Source organism: Megascapheus bottae, chromosome 3 (assembly GCF_031878675.1).
Source record: "Megascapheus bottae isolate mThoBot1 chromosome 3, mThoBot2.hap1, whole genome shotgun sequence".
NCBI classification, from domain to species: Eukaryota; Metazoa; Chordata; class Mammalia; order Rodentia; family Geomyidae; genus Megascapheus; species Megascapheus bottae.
Genome location: NC_143511.1, coordinates 72,628,679 through 72,647,717, shown reverse-complemented (window position 1 = coordinate 72,647,717; position 19,039 = coordinate 72,628,679). Strand labels below are relative to the sequence as shown.

Below are 19,039 nucleotides of genomic sequence, written 5' to 3'. Positions count from 1 at the left end.
CTAAGCATGGGTGAGTTTCTGGGTTTGATCCCCAGCATTGAAAAAAAAAAAAGGTCATTAAAAGCATTGTTACATATTTATGTATCTAAAAGGAGGGTTTAAGAACAAACAAAAAACAACCCAGCTATGTACCAGTGGCAGCATGGAAGGCTCATGCTTACAATGCCAGCTCTTCATTAGGCTGAGACCTGAAGATCATGGTTTGAAGCCAGTTTGGACAGGAAAGTTCTTGAGACTCTAATTTCTCAATTATCACCAAAAAACCATTACTAGAGCTATGACTCAAGTGGTCAAATGCTAGCCTTGATCAAAAAAAGGCCCTGAGTTCAAGTCCTAGAGTCACCACAAAAACAAAGAAAACCAAACCAAACCAAAAAGTCCCAACCTTACATATTATATTTTCTTTCTTCTTTTTTTTTTTTTGCCAGTCTTGGGTCTTGAACTCAGGGCCTGATCACTGTCCTTGGGTTTTCCTCAAGGCTAGTGCTCTACCACTTGAGCCGCAGCACCACTTCCAGGCTATGTATGGTGGTACCAAGGAATCGAACCTTGGTCTTTGTACATGCGAGGCAAGCATTCTACCACTAGGCCAAACTCCCAGGCCACCTTTTATACTTTCATATTCAATACAGAATACCTATGTGACCAAACATGTGGGAATTTTTTCCCACTGTTAAAATAATGAACCCAGAACTTTAGACATTTTCATTATGAAAATAGAGTTTAAATGAGTAGGGAACCAACCATGAACTTGGCAACCTTCAGCATCAGATGAGGGTCAGTGAAACTCTAGGTGCCAGTGTCTAACATTTATGGACAGGAAAAGGGAAGTGGGCTACAGAAAACGGAAGTAAGGTCTAGATAACTGAGGTGAGATATAGGTGCAGCTGGACTGGTGCCAGCAGGATGTTTGCTTTTCATAAATGTGGCTCGGACTGTGGGCTACTCAATACTATTGGCTGTTCATTCGTTATAAAGTCAAATTCCTCAGATATTGTTTGGCTACATACTAAATTAAGCTGCAATTTGGTTTGCAGGATTGACTGGTACAATACAATGGTTCTAAAGCTCAAATTTAATTAGCAACACAAAACAGCAGACATTACCAGTGTTGTTAGTGCCACTGAATGGCCTACTTAGAGATGGCCAAAATGATTATTTTTTGTTGGTGGTGGTGGTCATGGGGCTTGAATGCAGTGCCTGGGCACTGTCCCTGAACTCTTTTGCTCAAGTCTAGTGGATTTACTACTTTAAGCCACAGCGACACTTCTGGTTTTCTGGTGGTTAACTGGAGATGAGTCTCATGGACTTTCTTGCCCCAGTTGGCTTTGAATTGGGATTCTTAGATCTCAACTTCCTGAGAAGGTAGGATTACAGGTGTGAGCCACCAGCATTTAGCAAAATAATAGATTTTTATTACATATATTTTTTTTTTACCACAATCAGTCAATATAAGAAAAGAATCAGTTATTGCGGGGTGCTGGTAGTTCGCACATGTAATCCTAGCTACTCAGGAGTCTGAGATCTAAGTACAGAACTATAGTCTCAGGACAGACAAATCCAAGAGATTCCAATTAACCAGCAGAAAGCTGGAAGCGGTGGCATGGCTCAAGAAATAGAGTGAAAAAGCTAAACAGGAGCATGAGGCCTTGAGTTCAAGTGCTGGTGTGTGTGGGGGAAGAAAAACAATGAGTCCATGAAAGTAAATTTTCAAAGCCAGGGGGCCAGGAGCATAGCCTAGTGCTAGAGTGCTCACCTAGCATGTATGAAGCTCTGGGTTCAATTCCTCAGTACCACATACATAGAAAAAGCCAGAAGTGGGCCGGGAGTTTGGCCTAGTGGTTAAAGTGCTTGCCTAGCATGCATGAAGACCCGGGTTCGATTCCTCGGTACCACATATAGAAAAAAAGCCAGAAGTGGTGCTGAGGCTCAAGTGGTAGAGCTCTAGCCTTGAGAAAGTCCAAGGACAGTGCTCAGGCCCTGAGCTCAAGCCCAGGACTGGAAAAAAAAAAAAAAAAAAAAAGAAAAAGCCAGAAGTGATATGGTGGCTCAAGTAGTAGAACAGTAGCCTGTGCAAAATGTGTCTAAGGACAGTACCTAATCCCTGAGTTCAAGCCCAAGGACTGGCAAAAAAAAAATAATAATTCAAAGCCAGTCTTATATAGCATATAGAGTAACATGGGAAGTGCTAAAGTATACTTTACACAAAATTAAAATCTAGGCTTTTGTTAAACTAATAAACAAGGGCCTCTCAGTAACATATTGACTTAAAAGGAGAACTAGTAAGCTCTGAAAGGTCAAGGACAATATGAAGTCATGAAGGATATAATGGACATGTTGATAGATGCCAAAGTGGGTAACTAGTTAGTCATAGAGGACAAAATACAATTAGTGAATGTCTTTCTCTCTCTTCTTTTGATTAAGTCAAGGTCTTACTATTTAGCTTTGAACTAAGCTATACAGTGAGAATTCTCTCTTTAGCTCAGGCTAGCCTAGAACTCACAATCTTGGTCTCTCTTTTCCTCCTCCTTCTCCACCACCACTTCCTCCTTCCCCCCATCTCCTTCTCCTCTTCTTTCTATTTGCCAGAGCCTGGTGGTCTTGTTTTGCATTTTTGTTCAAGATTGGTGCTCCACCATTTTAGCCACATTTCCATTTCTGATGAAACTGTATATCTCTTGCAAGTCTACAAGACTGCACTTAACCTAACACCCCAGGCTAAACAGACTCCTGGTAATCCCTCTTGTCCCTTTCCAGGTTTTGGATAAAGGATCCCAACATCACCACATTTAAAAATGCATACAAATGGCTATATTTAAATTATGTTGCAGAGGGGCATGGTGGGGAAAGAGGTGGAGGTTGGTTCTCAAATATCTTAAGTGAGTGGTAGTATTTTCTGGGGTGATTGTTCAAAGTTCATGGGGGAAGGGGCTGGACTTAATAATAAATGTAGGGTAAATATGAGAGACCGTCAACGCTGTCTCACTCCCACACTGCTCATCTCCAACTTTCCAAAGCAGGCCCCTATCTTTGTTGAACAAAAACAATCTGCAAGAAAGCCTGTGACAACAGTCTAGGAAGTTTATTTTTAACTGCTTCTTTCGAAGGCTGCACAACAATTTCAGCCCTTATATGGGTGCGTTCTCCTGTGGTTAGAATCTAGGGCAAACTCCCAGTAGGGAACCAAGGATAGATAAGGAGGGTAGAGTGCAGCCCTACACTGGAGTAGCCCACAGATACCACAAGCTCCACCCTTCCAACGTGGACCTTGCTACTTTTCACTTGCAGCCACTCTGCACCCCATGCGCTCACTCCCCTTAGGGGTCTGTCTCCGGGGACCAAGTAACCTCACCTAGTTGCCCAAACCAAAGATCTGTACGTGAGCGGTGCTGTCTCTTCCCCAGACATGGTGGTAATGACTTCATCTAGGGACCGCCATCTCTGCACAGCTTTCCACCTCTTTGGCGTCTGTCCCTAGCCTAGGGTGCGTTGGTTCTCGGGCCTGCCACTTCTCCCTGGGGGCCTCAGCCACCTCACCCCAGCTCCCCATCACGTCCTCCTCGAGCTCCTCTCCTTGGGCCCTCGTGCCCTCGCCCGGGGCCGCCCCCCCTACCCCCAGCCCCCAGGCGGCCGGATCCCGCGTGGAGTGCACGGTGCTTGCCCCCTCGGATGGACGTGGCCACGGGGCCGTCTGTGCGGGCGCTCTCCGGGCACGCGGCAGGTGCGGGAGCGGGGCTGGGGAACCCCACGGCGCCCTGAGCTTCCCTGCCGGAAGCCGCTGCCCGGCCCCCTCCCAGCGGGGCCACCGCCTTATCAGGGCGCCTCCAGGGCCGGAGGGGGAGTCGGGGCGCGCGGGGAGGGACGCGCGGCAGCGGCATGGGCTGGGGGCCCCGGGGCGCGGGCCGCCTGCTGCCGCTCCTGCTGCTGTTTGGCCTGGCCCACGGCGTGGCGGGAGCGCCGAGCTCCGATGGTGAGTGCGGGTGGCGCAGAGCGCGGTGCGGGGCCCCGGGGCTAGACCCTGAGGACGGGGCTGAGCACGCTTCCCCGCCCCTGGGCTGGGCTGACCTGCGGTGCAGGTGCGGCTCGCTCAGGTGTCTGGGGATCGGGAAGGCGGAGCTTCCCGAACCAGGAGGGACTCCCGCCACCCACCCGGGCCGCCCAGGAACCCGGGGATTCCAGGTCCTAGTGCTGGGGCGCGCGTGGAGTGCGGGTGGGAGGAGCGCGCGCCCAGCCCCAGGCTTGGAGCCTCGGGAGGGGAGGAGGGAAGAGGAGGTGAGGAGGGGGGGTAAGGAGGAAGTGGGAGGGGGAGGGAAGGGAAAGGGAGGGAGGTGTTCCACTGCTCTATCGAGTTTCCGGCTCTGCGGTGTCGGAAGCCACATTGTCAACTTCTTGACCTGCAGCCGGTTTCCCTTCGCCTTTCATTTTTGCCTTCAAAGCTCACTACTGCGAGAAGGAAGGTGGCCTGGAAGTTTCCAGGGAGGACGATGCGGTAGGCAGTGCCCGGGCCCTGGGAGCTGTCTGCAGGAGGACAGCCTGCTTGGGGTCCATTGCTAGGCACTGTGAAGTGAAGGCGGAGGGAACGCCCATGCTACTGTCACAGAATGACGAAATAGAGACCAGAGCCCGTGTAGGTAGTCCCAAGAGGGAACCATGATGTCTAGTCGCAAGGAGGTCCGGTGGATACTGAGCCTTGGAGGGCAGGCCATACCGGGGTTTAGGAGAAGTTCAGCCTTCAGCCTGCTGCCCACCAATATGTATAGCGCACGAGGACGCACGTGGAGGCTCCAGAGGGAGAAGCTTAGCTCCGTGTGGTGGGAAATGGGGATGGAAAAGCAGAACGGATTTGGCCTTGAGGGTTTTATGCAGGGTGTGCTAGGGAACCGCCCCCATCCACACTTCCATCACCCAAACTGGGAAGTGGAAGGGAATCTCCGTGTGGCTAAACTGAATGGCTTGGGTTTCTCTTCTCTCGTATTCTCTTTGCCTGGTGACTTTCACCACGTCTGGTGGGTGTTTCTCTAGATGGCTCTGCCTTCTTGGAGTGGCTGTTTTTTCAACATCTGACACTGTGGTAGCCTTCACCTCTTCTTTCCCTGCCTCCTGGCATGCGTAAAGCTAATCGGTATGGTCCCACTGAATTGCGAGACCAGGATGGCTGAACCCAGCTAGTGATTAGCCAAGATCATCTTCAACCTAACCTCTTCGTTTTTTTTCTTTTCTTTTTTCTTTTTTGGTGCTGGAGATTTAACTCAGGGACTCTTGTAGGCTGAGAGCCACACCTCCACGCCCCCTCTTAAAAGCTGTGGGGTGAGTTTTGGGAAATGGAAGTCAGAGCTGCCTCTTTGAGTTTCCTCTTATGTAGATGTTCTCCCTTCATTTACAACCTTGGAGAATCCTGTTTGTTGGAAGGCTGGTTTTCTGACAGTATGGGGAAAGCCTGGAGGCTGAGGGCCCTTAGAGGCCCGTTGCAGTAGCCTGCCTAGCAGAAGAAGACTGGATGGCAGTAGTGATGAGGAAGAGGGCCTCATGGGGATGGAAAGGTAGGAGCTGTGCAAGGAAGGCCTTAATAGTGGGTGGAAAGGTGCAATAAAACAGAAGAGAAAGGATGATGCCAAGGCTTGGGGACTGAATGACTTGAACAAATGGTTCTGTAAAAGGGGGAAAAATTGGGGAAGAAAAATGATGAATTGATTTGGAAATCCTGACTTTGAGTCACTGTGATAGCTTTTGGACAGGTGAAATCTAATAGAGAGTTTGGACTGTGACTAATACATGTGTGCCCATGACCTAGACTTGGTCATCACTGGAAGCTTTGAGAGTGATCAAATTAAGAAGACCAAGAGAGCGAGGTGCTCTCTTCTAATCTTGTTGTAATTATTTGTTGTAATCTTAGCTCCTCAAAAGGCAGCGATCTGAAGATTGAAGTTCAAAGCCAGCCTGGCAAGAAAGACTGAGACTTTTAACTCGAATTAACCAGCAAAAAGCCAGAAGTGGAGCTGTGGTTAAAACAAAACAAAACAAAACAAACAAAAACAACAACTAAGGGACAGCACTCAAGCCCACAGTTTAGGCCCCCACTACTGGTGCCTGTGCACATACACACTTGTGCACCCACATGTGACCACAGGCAGTCTGCCTCTGCTTTTTTCCCCTGGAGGCAGAGGCATTCTATTTTTATTATTTTACTTCCCTTTTGTATTTTCAATGTATCTTTTTGGTAATACATTCGAACTCACAAGAGCAAAGGCAGACCATATGGCTACAGTGTACCTCTCAAAGTTAGAAGGAATTGGAGGGAAACAGTCACTTGGTTTTAGAGGGAGTAACACAGGTTTTAGACGAGAAGCATTGTTCAGTAGATAGGGAAACTGAAAATGCAAAACCAAATGAGACAAATGTCTCCTTTGGAGTCTAAGTGGATAAAGTCAGGCTCTGAATAGGAGTTGCTCCCAGGAAAGAGAGGAAAGAAAAAGGCTTGTTTTCTTCTCCCACAGTCCTTTGCAGTGTGTGCCTTTGCATCTTTGGGCATGGCAAAATCATCAGCTCTTCCTTCTGCGAAACTGGTCAGTGCAGTCCACTTCCCTTTGTGGCCGCATGACAGTTTAACTGCTGCACTCCTCAGTTACACATGTCCGTCAGGCTGCAGGGGACTGTGACTTAGACTGACAGGATGAGGGTTGTGGCTTCACTTAATGTGTTGTGCAAATAAATGAAGACCACCCCCCTGAGAAGGCTGTTTATTCAGAGCTGGCTGAACAAGGGAGTTAGCCCCATCCTGCATGTTTCCTGGGGTTCCAAAGACAGACAAGGTGTGGGAAGCCTTGAGACAGGATGGAAGGGTGGGCTTCCAAGACTCCCAGTCTGGGATTCTGGAGGTTTCTTACTAGCAGTGGGCAGGCTATTGATTACTTGGCTTTCTCTGATTGGTTCTAAGTAAGGGCAAAAATTAGGGAAGTGCTGGCAGTTCTGGCAGACTGCTACAGTGGTGGTGGTTAGAATTCTGGACGCATGGCTGTGGGTCAGAGGTTATTAATTAACTAATTTATTTGTTTTTGATACTGGCTCTTGTGGAAATAGTCCAAGCTACACAATCCTCTTGCCTCAGTCTCCAAGTGCTGAGGTTACAGGAGTTTGCTAACACACATAGCATCAGAGTTAAATTTTTATATCCAGTCTGGCTGGCTAGTTACTGTTTGTAAGTTCAGTCTGTCTCATGCAGTATATCCCACATCATCTTTCACTGGCGGGGAAGATGTTTTGGGGAACTGAGCTGATAGCTTGACAGTGAAGAAAGGGTGAGAGGCCTAATGGGTGGAACTAGAGGGTATGGGTGGGTGGGGTGGGGTGGGGTGGGTGGGGTGCCAGGCCCCAGGGGAATCCAGAGGTTAGGGTGTGGAACCTGACAGTCCTGTTTCTTAGCGTTTCTCTTGGCTTAGCTGGGAGTCAGGGAGTGGCTGTGGGACTTGTTGGCTCAGGTCTGGCTGGGGTTCTCTGGGAGGCCGAAGGAGGACATGTATTTGTCCATATGCTGGAGCTGCTGTGGTGGAGAGAGTTGTCCTCACTGTGGAAAGTGCACCTGACTCCACAGCCATGCTTATCCTGGGCGTGGTCTCCCCTCCCTTTCTGAGTCACAGACAGAGCAGAGCAGGGGAGGAGAGAGGAGGAGTGGAATTCGTGGATGGTTTGGGAGTGACTAGGTTTCTTAAAGTAAGGGAAGCAAGATGAGAATCGGCCAAAATCCCCATGGTGACTCATGTTTTGTTTCCAGGATCTAACCCTTGCTACGCTCCCATCCTGATCACTTTCCAAATTGGTTCTTTTTTTTTTTTTTTTTTGGTCTATGAAAGATTTTGGAGAGAAGAGAATATGATTGTTCTAAAGTCTGTCTATCCTTGCTTTTTTTTTTTTTTTTTTTTTTGGTGCCATTCCTGGGGCTTGAACTCAGGGCCTGGGCATTACCCCTGAGCTTTTGTGCAAGGTTTAGTGTTCCTCTACTTTGAGCCACAGTGCCATTTCCAGCATTTTGATAATTAATTGGAGATAAGAGTCTAATGGATTTGCCTGCCCAGGCTGGCTTTGAATCACCATTCTCAGATCTCAGCCTCCCGCGTAGCTAGGATTACAGACTCTTAAGAGCAGTGCAGTTTACTTAGTCTTATAGATGACTCAGAACACATGGTCTTCCTGAATTGTTTGGTTTTTGAGCCTGTTGGCTTTTCCCTATTATTCAGCGTGTTTCCACCTACATCAACACTTTTGGGGGTCAGAATTACAGGCAGGTGTGCCATGGGTTTGCCTGGTCCCACGGGTGTTAGGCAAGAATAAATTGTAATTCTAAGAGCTTCTTGATGCTCCTTCCCTGCCTTGAGTGTGAACAGTCATCTATCTCCTCATCTCTTGGTAATGCCCATTGCTCTGATCCCACAAGGGGTTCTAGGAGGGGCTTGTGGCAGCCCTGCCCCATCCAGAGTAACAGGTTTCCCAGGTTGCTTTGGAGAGGAGGGCAGGTGAGTTAAATGAAAAGGTCCCGAAGTTGAACTTGAGCCTGTGAGTCAGTAAGTACCTGGGAGGCAGGGAGGAAGTGATTTTTTTTTTTGTTAGTAATGGGGTTTGAACTCTGGGCCTGGGTTCTCTCCCTGAGCTCTTCAGCGCAAGGCTAGTGCTCTGCTACTTTGAGCACAGATCCACTTCCAGTTTTCTGGTCATTAATTAAAGAGTCTCATGGACTCTTTAATTCCTGGGGCTGGCTTTGAACCGCAATCTTTAGATCTCAGCTTCCTAAGTAGCTAGGATTACAGGTAGGAGTCACTGGCGCCTGGCAGGGAGTAATTCTCTAAGGTCAGATAATATGGTTTCCAGAATTGTAGCTCCTGGAATGGTTATCTGTCCACAGGAAGATATTGCTTTGGATTTCTGTATCAAGCAGAAATATCTCTTATCACTTTCCTCATTATTACATTTGGGAATCGTCTATCAGTGTTAGTAACTTCATTAACAAAGAGTTGGTGGAGCACTAAGCTAATATTCTCTAATTGCGCTATTCATGTGATCTCATTCTTTAATCCCCACAGAAGCTGATATGAGATAGGTTTGATAGTGTCCTCATTTTCCAGATTCACAGGAAACAGAACTTGTTAAAGCTTACACAGATGTAGGAGTCTAACCCAGGTTTTCTTGACCACCATGCCATCCAGATTAGGTCTGTACCTTCCAGAACTGTTCCCAATGAAAAGATCTATGGAAATATACATTATCTTTCACATTCACATGATGCTTTAGCGTTCATGCAACAGTGCCAGGTCATGTTTAATCTGGATGCCACAATCTGCACACATGGGTTACAGCTGGAGGATGGAGCACACGATGGCATGACCAGGAAGCAAGAGAGACAGTGCCATCTCTTCTCAAGACACCACAACCCACATCCTTCCATTGATGGCCGTGGGTTTGGCTTGGCTGGCTTAGTCAGCGCCCAATGGATGGAAGTGAAGCTGAAGCTGCAGACATAGCAGGGGCGGCACTAATAATGCTATACTGGTCATGGGTATCTTCCCTCTACGTGTTAGAATCCCTTACTCTCTTGTTTCCCTGGGAGCCATAGTTAGTTCCTTTCCCCCTGACACGGCTCTCCCATCAGCCATACTAAAAGCCTTATGGCCTTTCTATTGGCCTGGAGCGTACCTTCTCTTGGCTTATTTTCCGGATCCCATTGGTATCCCATAGCCATGTGAGCTGTCAGTCTAGACAGAGTGAAAGACTTCCTTTATCGCATCTTCTCCCCCACCCCTCATTCTGGACCAAGTCCTTGAGATTCATCTGTATTTGCATTGTCAGCTCTTGAGAGCTAACTAGCCTTCTCCTCCCACTGTGAATTCTGTTTTGTTGTAATCTTTGTTTTATTTCCAGTTTTGTGTGCTTGTGTTTGCTCTTGCTTTCTCCTTTGTCAACCTTACTTGAGTTTTGGGAAAGTTTCTTTTAAATGCCATTGACTATACTTTCTAAGTCCTTAATAGCTTTTTTTTTTTTTTTTTTGGCCAGTTCTGGGGCTTGAACTCAGGGCCTGGGAACTGTCCTTGGACACTTTTTGCTCAAGGCTAGTGCTCTGCCACTTGAGCCACAGCTCCCCTTCTAGCTTTTTCTGTGTATGTGGTATGGGGGAATTGAACCCAGGGCTTCGTGCATGCTAGGCAAGCACTGAACCACTAGATCGCGTTCCCAGCCCCTCTAAATCCTTAATATCTTAAAAGCCTTTTATAATTCTATTACCTTCCCTCGGCATTTCTTCTTTCCTTTTGTTCCAAGTTTCTTATATTAAAATTCTAGGTTTATTCCTGGTTATCTGTGTTTTCTCCTCTAAAAAAAGTATCAAATTCAAATTTTCTGTAGCACATGATCATATATTATGATCATATACTGATATTAATATTTCAATTTTTTGGCAATTCTGGGTTTTAACTTGACTTTGTGTTTACTAGGCAGGTATCCTCTAATTCCTTTTGCGTTTTTGAGGGGGTGGTCATGGGGCTTGAACTCAGGGCCTGGATGCTGTTCTATTCCTGAGCTTTTCTGCTCCAGGATAGTGCTTTGAGTCACAACATCACTTCTAGTGCTCTGGTGGTTGCTGTAGTTAAGTGTCTCATGGCCTTTTCTGGTTTTGAAGCACAATCCTTAGATCCCAGCCTAGGATTCTAGGCATGAGCCACCAGTGTCTGGCAGTTTTAGTTATTGTTTGAATAAGGTCTCATTATGTCCAGACCAGCCTGGACAGAAACCCTCCAATTTATGCTTCTATAGATTGGGTAATATGATTAGACCACCATGCTAGCTTTTTCTTTTCTTTTTCAAATCCTGAGTCTTGAACTCAGGGCCTAAGCACTGTCCTGGGGCTTTCCTCAAGGCTAGTGCTCTACTACTTGAGCTCAGTACCACTTCCGGCTTTTCTATGTATGTGGTACTGAGGAATGGAGCCTAGGTCTTCATGCATGCAAGGCAAGGACTCTATCACTAGGCCAAACTCCCAGCTCTGACCCATGCTAAGCTTTTAGTGATTGAGATGAGATCTGAACTTTTTCTCCAAATTGGCCTCTATCTACTATTCTCCCAATTTCCAGAATCAAGGGGTTAGCCAACTACACCAGGCTCATCTCAAGTTTTAGATCTACTTTGTCCCCAAAATTACTTAGGAGACTGTTTTACAAATAGGTTTCTTTAGAGGATACTAGACTGACATTTTGCTTTGTAGTTTTGTCACACTGTTGGTAATGGTTAGACAATATTGCCTAGAATTTCTTTGAAATTTGTTGTATTGTTTCCTACAGTCTAGGTATGTTTTATAAATATTCCATAGTTAATTTGGCATCATTTAGTCATGATTGGTGGTTTCTTTTCTTTCTTGTGTTATCCTTTATCATAAAGCAAAAACAAAAGCAAGAAATATGGTTAGGAGTATTTAGATATCTCCCTGTCTCTGTTGCTTTCTTGTGTAGAGCATCCAGAGGGCTGGGTTTATTATCTGGATAATAATGGGGCCAAGACTGAGATGAAATTCCATACAGGAGTGTTCTTTTTATTCAGCTACTCCTGAAGCTGCAGAGACATTGAGCATGAAATCCAATAGCCTTGTTTGATCTAAGGCCATGGAGCCGATCAATTTGGATGTTTGAGGAGTTGTGTTCTTAAACATTTCTGCTGTTTTCCCAAACAGTTGGGCCTGTTCATCCTGCTGGGACTTGGCTGTTTTCTCCTGAACAAATGCATTCACTTTTTCCTTTAAAGCGAAATGGATAGCAAAATTAGCAAATAGGTATCTCTTCTCTCTGTTTGCTTTTTTTTTCTTTTTGCCAGTCCTGGGGCTTGAACTCAGGGACTGAGCACTGCTCTTGGGGTTTCTCAAGGCTAGAACTCTACCACTTGAGCCTCAGCACCACTTCTGGCTTTTTCTACATATGGGATACTGAGGAATCCAACCCAGGTCTTTGTGAATGGTAGGCATGCACTCTACCACTAGGCCAAACTCCTGGCCCTCTGTTTGCTTTTTGAATTATAGCTCATTGCTTTTCAGATTTTTTTTTTTACTTCCATCAATCAGTAAAAAAGCAGTGTCTCTACTGTGTCATGGTAACATATAGGCAAGTGTCTATATTTTATTATAATACCCATATGTTATATAATACCTGAGGAAGATAGAGCTGCGATTGACTAAGTGAAAACTAACGTGATTGGTAGGGGAGTATACGAATGTGAAAGGAGCACAGAGGAAGGTGCACTTGCATTTCCCTAAGAACAGAGGAGCAGGGTTGAGCACGCAGAGGATGCCTGTGATCACACATGCTTGGGAGGCGAGGATAGGAAGATTGTGATCTGAGACTGGTTTGTGCAAAACAATGCTAGACCCTGTCTGAAAAAAAATAAATTAAAAAGGGCTAAAGGCTTCCCTAGCAAGGATGAGGGTCTGAGTTCAAACACCAGTTTAAGCAAAAATAATGCAGGAATGGGATGTAGAGTTAATGGGATATGTAGGCTGGCTCTTGAAACAGGAGTAGGTGCTAGCCAGGTAGTGAAGGGGCTGTGGGCGTTCTAGGGGAAGGAGGCATTATGGTTATTCACGGAAGGATGAATAAATATTCTTCTACAAGGAAAGTGCTGTGTAGTTGGGATTTGGTAGCAGTGAGGCTGGAGGAGTTGGTCAGGAGTCAGGCTGTTAAGTGTATTGATTGACACACTAAGGAATCTATACTATATTCCTGTGTCCCGTGGATAGTGAGTTGTCATTGGAAGTCTGCAAGAGTAAATTAGATCTGACCTGATCTGTATATTACCACCACCACTACCTCCTCCTCCTCCTCCTCCTCCTCCTCCTCCTCCTCCTCCTCCTCCTCCTCCTTCTCCTCCTTCAAACTAGCACTGGGGTTTGAGAATTTAGGACCTGGGCATCGTCTGTTAGCTTTTTTGCTCAAGGTTGGCACTCTACCATTTGAGCCACACCTTCACTTCCAGCTCTTTGGTGACTAATTGAAAATAAGAATATCATGCTGCCCAGATTGGTTAAAAACTGCGATCCTCAGCTCTCAGCCTCTCGAGTAGCTAGGATTATAGATGTGAGCCACCAACACCTGACTTGACTTGATTTGTATTTTGGTTTTCCAGTTTTTCTTCTATTAGCTGAATGTGTTTCATCTTGCACACTTGCCGTTTTACCTTCTCCTCCTCCTTCTCTTCCTCCTCCTTTTCTTCCTCCTCCTGACATGTGCAATTTATGTTTCAGGTTTGGATGTATGTGCCACTTGCCATGAGCATGCTACGTGCCAGTCAAAAGACGGCAAGAAGATCTGCATTTGTAACTATGGATTTGTGGGCAATGGGAGAACCCAGTGTATTGGTAAGCTCTGAACTGTGGGTTACGTGGAATAGTTCAGTCAGGAAACAAAGCTCTCCCATGCTAAAGATTGGATGTCCTTGTGGGGAAAACAGTGATATTTTGTTCACATGTTTTTTATTGCCTGAAGATTTGTCAGTTATAGTAAGTCTCTGTTTTCACATGTGGCTAACTAAGTCCTTGTTCTGGTGTTTCCAAGACAATCGTTTTCCTGTGAGAGATCGCTGACCCTGAGCCTCTAAACTCACTGATGGAACAAATCTGAAGTCTTGGGTTTTAACTTAACTCCAAAGATACTGAATTATTTAATTTCTTTAAAAAAAACTTGATGTAAAACTTCATTAGTATCATAGAGACAAACCACAATTGGACTTCTTAGTTGAGAAGACCGTTAACTTGCTTTTGGCCTTAGATCTACAAAACTCATCCCTTAGAGGATAGAAAGAATACAAAGGCATAGGTGAGAGGCAACTGAGATGATTTTTGGTCTCATAGCACTCGTCTGTGCCAGTCAAATAATACCTAGATTCAAGTTTCATTCAGAGAGGGCATGAATTTCATAGCTGTATGAGGAAATATGACCATAGCCTGCAAGTTTCTTCCCAGCATCTTTGTTATCCACAGTAAAAGTATTGATAGCTGTTCCTTTAGCTGTGGCTAGACAGAAAACAGTGTGGGGTGTTCTATCACCCAAGCTATGTAGCTGACCTGCTACGAACTGAGGGTTCTGGCTTTCTGGGCTCCCAGGAAAATCTTATCACAGACACTTTTACCTATGAATTGTTTTATATTTAATTGTGTATTACATTTGATTATTATTATTATCATTATTGTTGTGGATATTATTATTATTATTATTATTATTATTATTTTGTGCCAGCACTAGAGCTTCAACTCAGGACCTGGGATCACAGCTCTACTTCTGGCATTTTGATAGTTAATTGGAGATAAGAATCTCATGGAAGCCAGAAGCTGATGGTTCACTCTTGTAATCCTAGCTACTAAGGAGGCTGAGATCTAAGCTAAGGATCGTAGTTTGAAGTCAGCCTGGGTAAGAAAGTCCATGAGGCACTTGTATCCAAATTAAAAACCCCCAAAACAGAAAGTGGAGCTGTGGCTCAAGTGGTAGAGCACTAGCAGTGAGCAACACATTTCAGAAATAGTACCCAGGCCTGTAATCCTAGCTACTCAGGAGGCCGAGATCTGTGAATCCCTGTACGAAGCTGAGAACTAAAGAACGTGAGACTCTTATCTCCAGTTAACCACTAGAAAACAGGAAGTGGGGCCATGGCTCAAGGGGTAAGGGGTAAGCCTTGAACTGAAGAGGTCAGGGACAGAGCCCAGGCCAGAGTCCAAGCCCCATGACGGAAATAAATAAATAAATAAATATAGAAAGAAAGAAAGAATACAACAGGCCCCAAGTTCAAGCCCTAGAACTTGTACCACCCTCCACTCCCCTACTCCCCAAAAAAGTATGAGAAAAAGAATATATGTGGAAAATACACAGACTTTCTGGGGGTACTCTGTATATGTGTGTGTGCATGCTAGTGCATGCACAATGAATGAGGCTTGAACTCACGGCTTTGTGCTCTGCTTAGCTTCTTTACTCAAGGCTGGCAGTCTATCACTTGAGTCCCAGCTCCGCTTCCAGCTTCTCTTGGACGTGTCAGCCTAGGCTGCCTTTGAGCTTTCAGCCTCAGATCTCAGCCTTCTAAGTTCAGGTATGAGCCACTGGAACTTGGCTTAGGGATGTTTTTTGAGTTAGCCGAAACTGAGTATAATTATGAAAGGCAAACTGATTTGAGGATGATGAAATAAAATACCAAAGAACAAAAAAAAGAAACAAATCAATCCAGATCCTTAAATTGATGCTCTCCCTCCCCCACACCAAGGGGAGAAAAAAGCTAGTTGGGTAGATCAGGTGTAAAAGGAAGAGTAAGACAATCTATCCCAGGACTTTCCTAGAGCAAAGTCGGTGAACCTTGGCCCATGAACCACACTTTACCCACTCCCTGTTGTTGCAAATAGAGTTTTATTGGAACACAGCGCTGCTCATTCGTTTATTTACTTTTTAAGACAGCTTTGAGCTCCCCCCAACAACCACAAGTGAATGTTTGCAACCCAGACCGTGAGAAAAACTTTGCTGGCCCCTGGCAAGAGGACAGAGATGGGAAGGAGATCGACTTCCACTTGCCTCTTTCAATTTCATGCTGTTTAATTAAGAACACTCAGGGCGGCTTCCAGCACCTACATTTCAGCCTGTCCTCACTGGCCTAGCATGAGCTCTTGCTGCCCCCCCCCCCCATACCTCTGTTTGGGATGAGGCATCAGTACTAAGTCCAGTGTTTCCCGGGAGCTCCTGCAGGACAATGCTTACAGTTTAATCACTGGATATAAAATCATTGTCCTCTGTCATTCATGAAAGACTAAGAGGTATGACTGAACTGGAAAAAAAAATTCAGGTTAGGTTTGTTTCCCCAGGCCTATGAAATAATATTTTATTTCTAACATGTTATTATTGCTTTGTTTTGAGTCAGGGTCCATTTTCTAGGCCTGAAACTTGTGATCACCCTGTCTCAGCCTCCTGAGTGCTGACATTGCAGGAGCGTACTACCATGCCCAACTTATTATTATTATTATTATTCTTCATTTTGGTGCTGGGGCTTAAACGCAGAACTTGTACTTGCTAAGCACATACTTTACTACTGAGTTGTGTCTCTTAATATGCCTGTATGTTAGTATATACATTTAAAATATTTATATATGAAAAAATACAAAATAGGGACTGGGAATGTTGCTTAGTAGTAGAATGCTTGCTTAGCATGCATGAAGCCTTGGGTTGGATTCCTCAGAACCACATAAACAGAACAAGCCAAAAGTGGTCCTGTGGCTCAAGTGGTAGATGCTAGCTTTGAGCAAAAGAGGCTCAGGAACAGTATAAAAAAATACAAAATAACACCATAATATAGGTCAACTTCATCTGTTACCCATATATGTATCTATACATATATATGTATTTTTTTGAATTTATTAATATTGATTTCAAATGATGTATTTAACAAATGAGCATTCAAGAAAGGAATCTCTATATACAATCACTGGCACTTAGATTTTAGAACATAATTAAAATTAGGCTGAGGGTTTGTATGTCATAGATACATATTAATCTATGTAATAAAACATTATGTCTATAGAGTCAAATTTTTATGTCTATGTAGCTGTGTTTATATTTCCAATACCATGTCCATAGTGTTGGGATATATATGTATTTAGAAACTTCTTTTTTGATACCAGCTTTGGGGCTTGGTGCCATCTTTAAGCTATTTTTTTTTTTGCCAGTCCTGGGCTTGGGCTCAAGGCCTGAGCACTGTCCTTGGACTTTCTCATGGCTAGCACTCTACCACTTGAACCTCAGCACCACTTCCGGCTTTTTTTTGGTATGTATGTGGTACTGAGGAATCAAACCCGGGTCTTCATGCATGCTAGGCAAGCACTCTACCACTAGAGTGGTAGATGGGGCCAAACTCCTGGCCCCATCTTTGAGCTATTTTGTTCAAGGCCAACAATTCTCTACCACTTGAACCACAGCTCTACTTCTTTTTTTCTTTTTTCTTGGTGGTTAGTTTGGAGATAAGAGTCTCACAGACTTTTCTGCCCAGGCTGGCTTTGAACCATGATCCTCAGATCTCCACCTCCTGAGTAGCTAGGATTACAAGAGTGAGCCACTAGGCCTGGAGATTCCATATAATTTAAAAATGTAATATAACATATGTAACTGAAGATGCTCATGGGAAATTCTATATATTTTGAATATCTGGTAATGTATATATATATATATTTAATTGTGAAATTGCTCATGGGATGTAGTGTTTCTCTCATGGCTTGGTCTACACATTGGATGCATGGCTCAGGGTCCTCAGTCTGAGAAGCGATGTGAAGGGTGAGATGCCAGGGAAATGAGGAGTAAGCAGTAGTCCCAGAATCCGGAGGCTAAGTTCTTAGCACAGGAGGAATCTGGGTTATTGAACTTTCTTGTGTGCTGTGTCTGTGTATTTACAGATAAAAATGAATGCCAGTTTGGGGCCACCATTGTCTGTGGGAACCACACATCCTGCCACAACACACTAGGAGGGTTCTACTGCATCTGCCTCGAAGGCTATCAGGCCACAAACAACAACAAGATGTTCATTCCCAATGATGGCACTTTCTGCACAGGTACAGAAATGGGGATATGGTGCCAAGGGAAGAGACGGGACTGGGCTGGGGCAGCCTGCGACCTAGGAGAGGGACTTTCCTTCAGAATAACTGTGATGCTGGGGGCTGGGATGGGACTGCAGTGCTGGAGCCCTTGATAAAACCCTGAACTGCAAAACAAACAAAACTAGAATAACGGTGATGCTGGATCTGGCGCATCCATCTGTAATCCTAGCACAGCCGAGGTTGAGGCAGGAGGATTACGAGTTTGGTGGTCTCAATTTTAAGACCAGCTTGAGCCCCTGTCTTAAAAGTTCTAGCAGCTGGGCACTGGTAGCCCACACCTGAAACCCTAGCTTCTCAGAAGGTGGAGATCTGAGGACTCTGGTTTGAAGCAAGCCTGGGCAGGAAAGCCGATGAGACTCTTATTGCCAATTAGCCACTAAAAAGTTGGACATAGTACAGTGTTAGCTTTGAGCAAGAAAACACAGAGACGATACCCAAGTGCTGGGTTTAAGCTCCAGGACTAGCACAAGGAAAAAATAATTAAAAGTTCTAGGACTGGTCTCAATACTGGTGGCTGGTGCACAGAGTTGTAGCCACTCCAGAGGCTGGGATCTGAAGATCAAGATTTGAAACCACCTGGGTAGACAAGTCCTAATAACTTTCTCTCTCCTTTCTCCTCTCTCTCTCTCTCTCTCTCTCTCTCTCTCTCTCTCTCTCTCTCTCTCTCTCTCTCTCTCTCTCTTCTCTCTTTTTTGGTTGGTTGTGGGGCTTGAACTCAGGGCCTGGGCACTGTCTCTGAGCCACTTTGTGCTCAAGGCTACTGCTCTACAACATTGAGCCACAGCTCTACTTCCAATTCTTGCATGGTTAATTGAACATAGGAGTCTCATGGGGACTTTTCTGCCTGGGCTGGCCTGGAACCACAATTCTCAGATCTCAGCCTCCTGAGTAGCTAGGATTTCAGGCATGAACCACCAGTACTCAGTTAACTTTTATCTGTAATTAGTGCATGCTTTCCTTCTTTTTTGAACATTATCTAATTTTTTGCTTTATTTTATTTTTATTACTTTGTTATTATTTTAGAGATGATATACAGTGGGGTTACCTTTACATACATCAGGTAGTAAGTGATTGTCTTCCTTTTGCATAGTATCATCTGTTCCCTCATTATCTCTCATTCCCTCCTTCCCACCTCCACCCACGACTTGAGTGGTTCACTTTCATCAATGTCCAGTGCAGCCAGTGGGTTCCACCGTTTTCACCTGTTTTCCTCTGATTCTGTACCCCCCCACTCCCCCAGAGGTGTACACCGTATATAAGATAAAGAATACAGAATCATCAGAAAAAAAAAAAGATTAAGAAAAGGTCCTTTGTTTCCATATCTTTGGAGTTTGCTTCAGTATGTCCATTATTTTATATACATATGAAGAGGACCTTTGGCATTACAACTTGGTGATTTTCTCC

General features: G+C 45.0%; 1 protein-coding gene across 1 annotated transcript in view; it reads left to right on the top strand.

Moving 5' to 3' along the window:
- Window positions 1-3,858: 3,858 nt before the first annotated feature.
- The window catches only part of Susd1 (sushi domain containing 1), a 103,995-nt gene continuing 88,814 nt past the window's right edge, over window positions 3,859-19,039 (top strand). Inside the window, exons 1-3 of the mRNA XM_090330434.1 lie at window positions 3,859-3,970; window positions 13,265-13,378; window positions 17,435-17,590. Coding sequence (XP_090186560.1) covers window positions 3,877-3,970; window positions 13,265-13,378; window positions 17,435-17,590 — 364 coding nt within the window. The 5' untranslated portion in view covers window positions 3,859-3,876. The remainder of the gene's footprint in view (window positions 3,971-13,264; window positions 13,379-17,434; window positions 17,591-19,039) is intronic.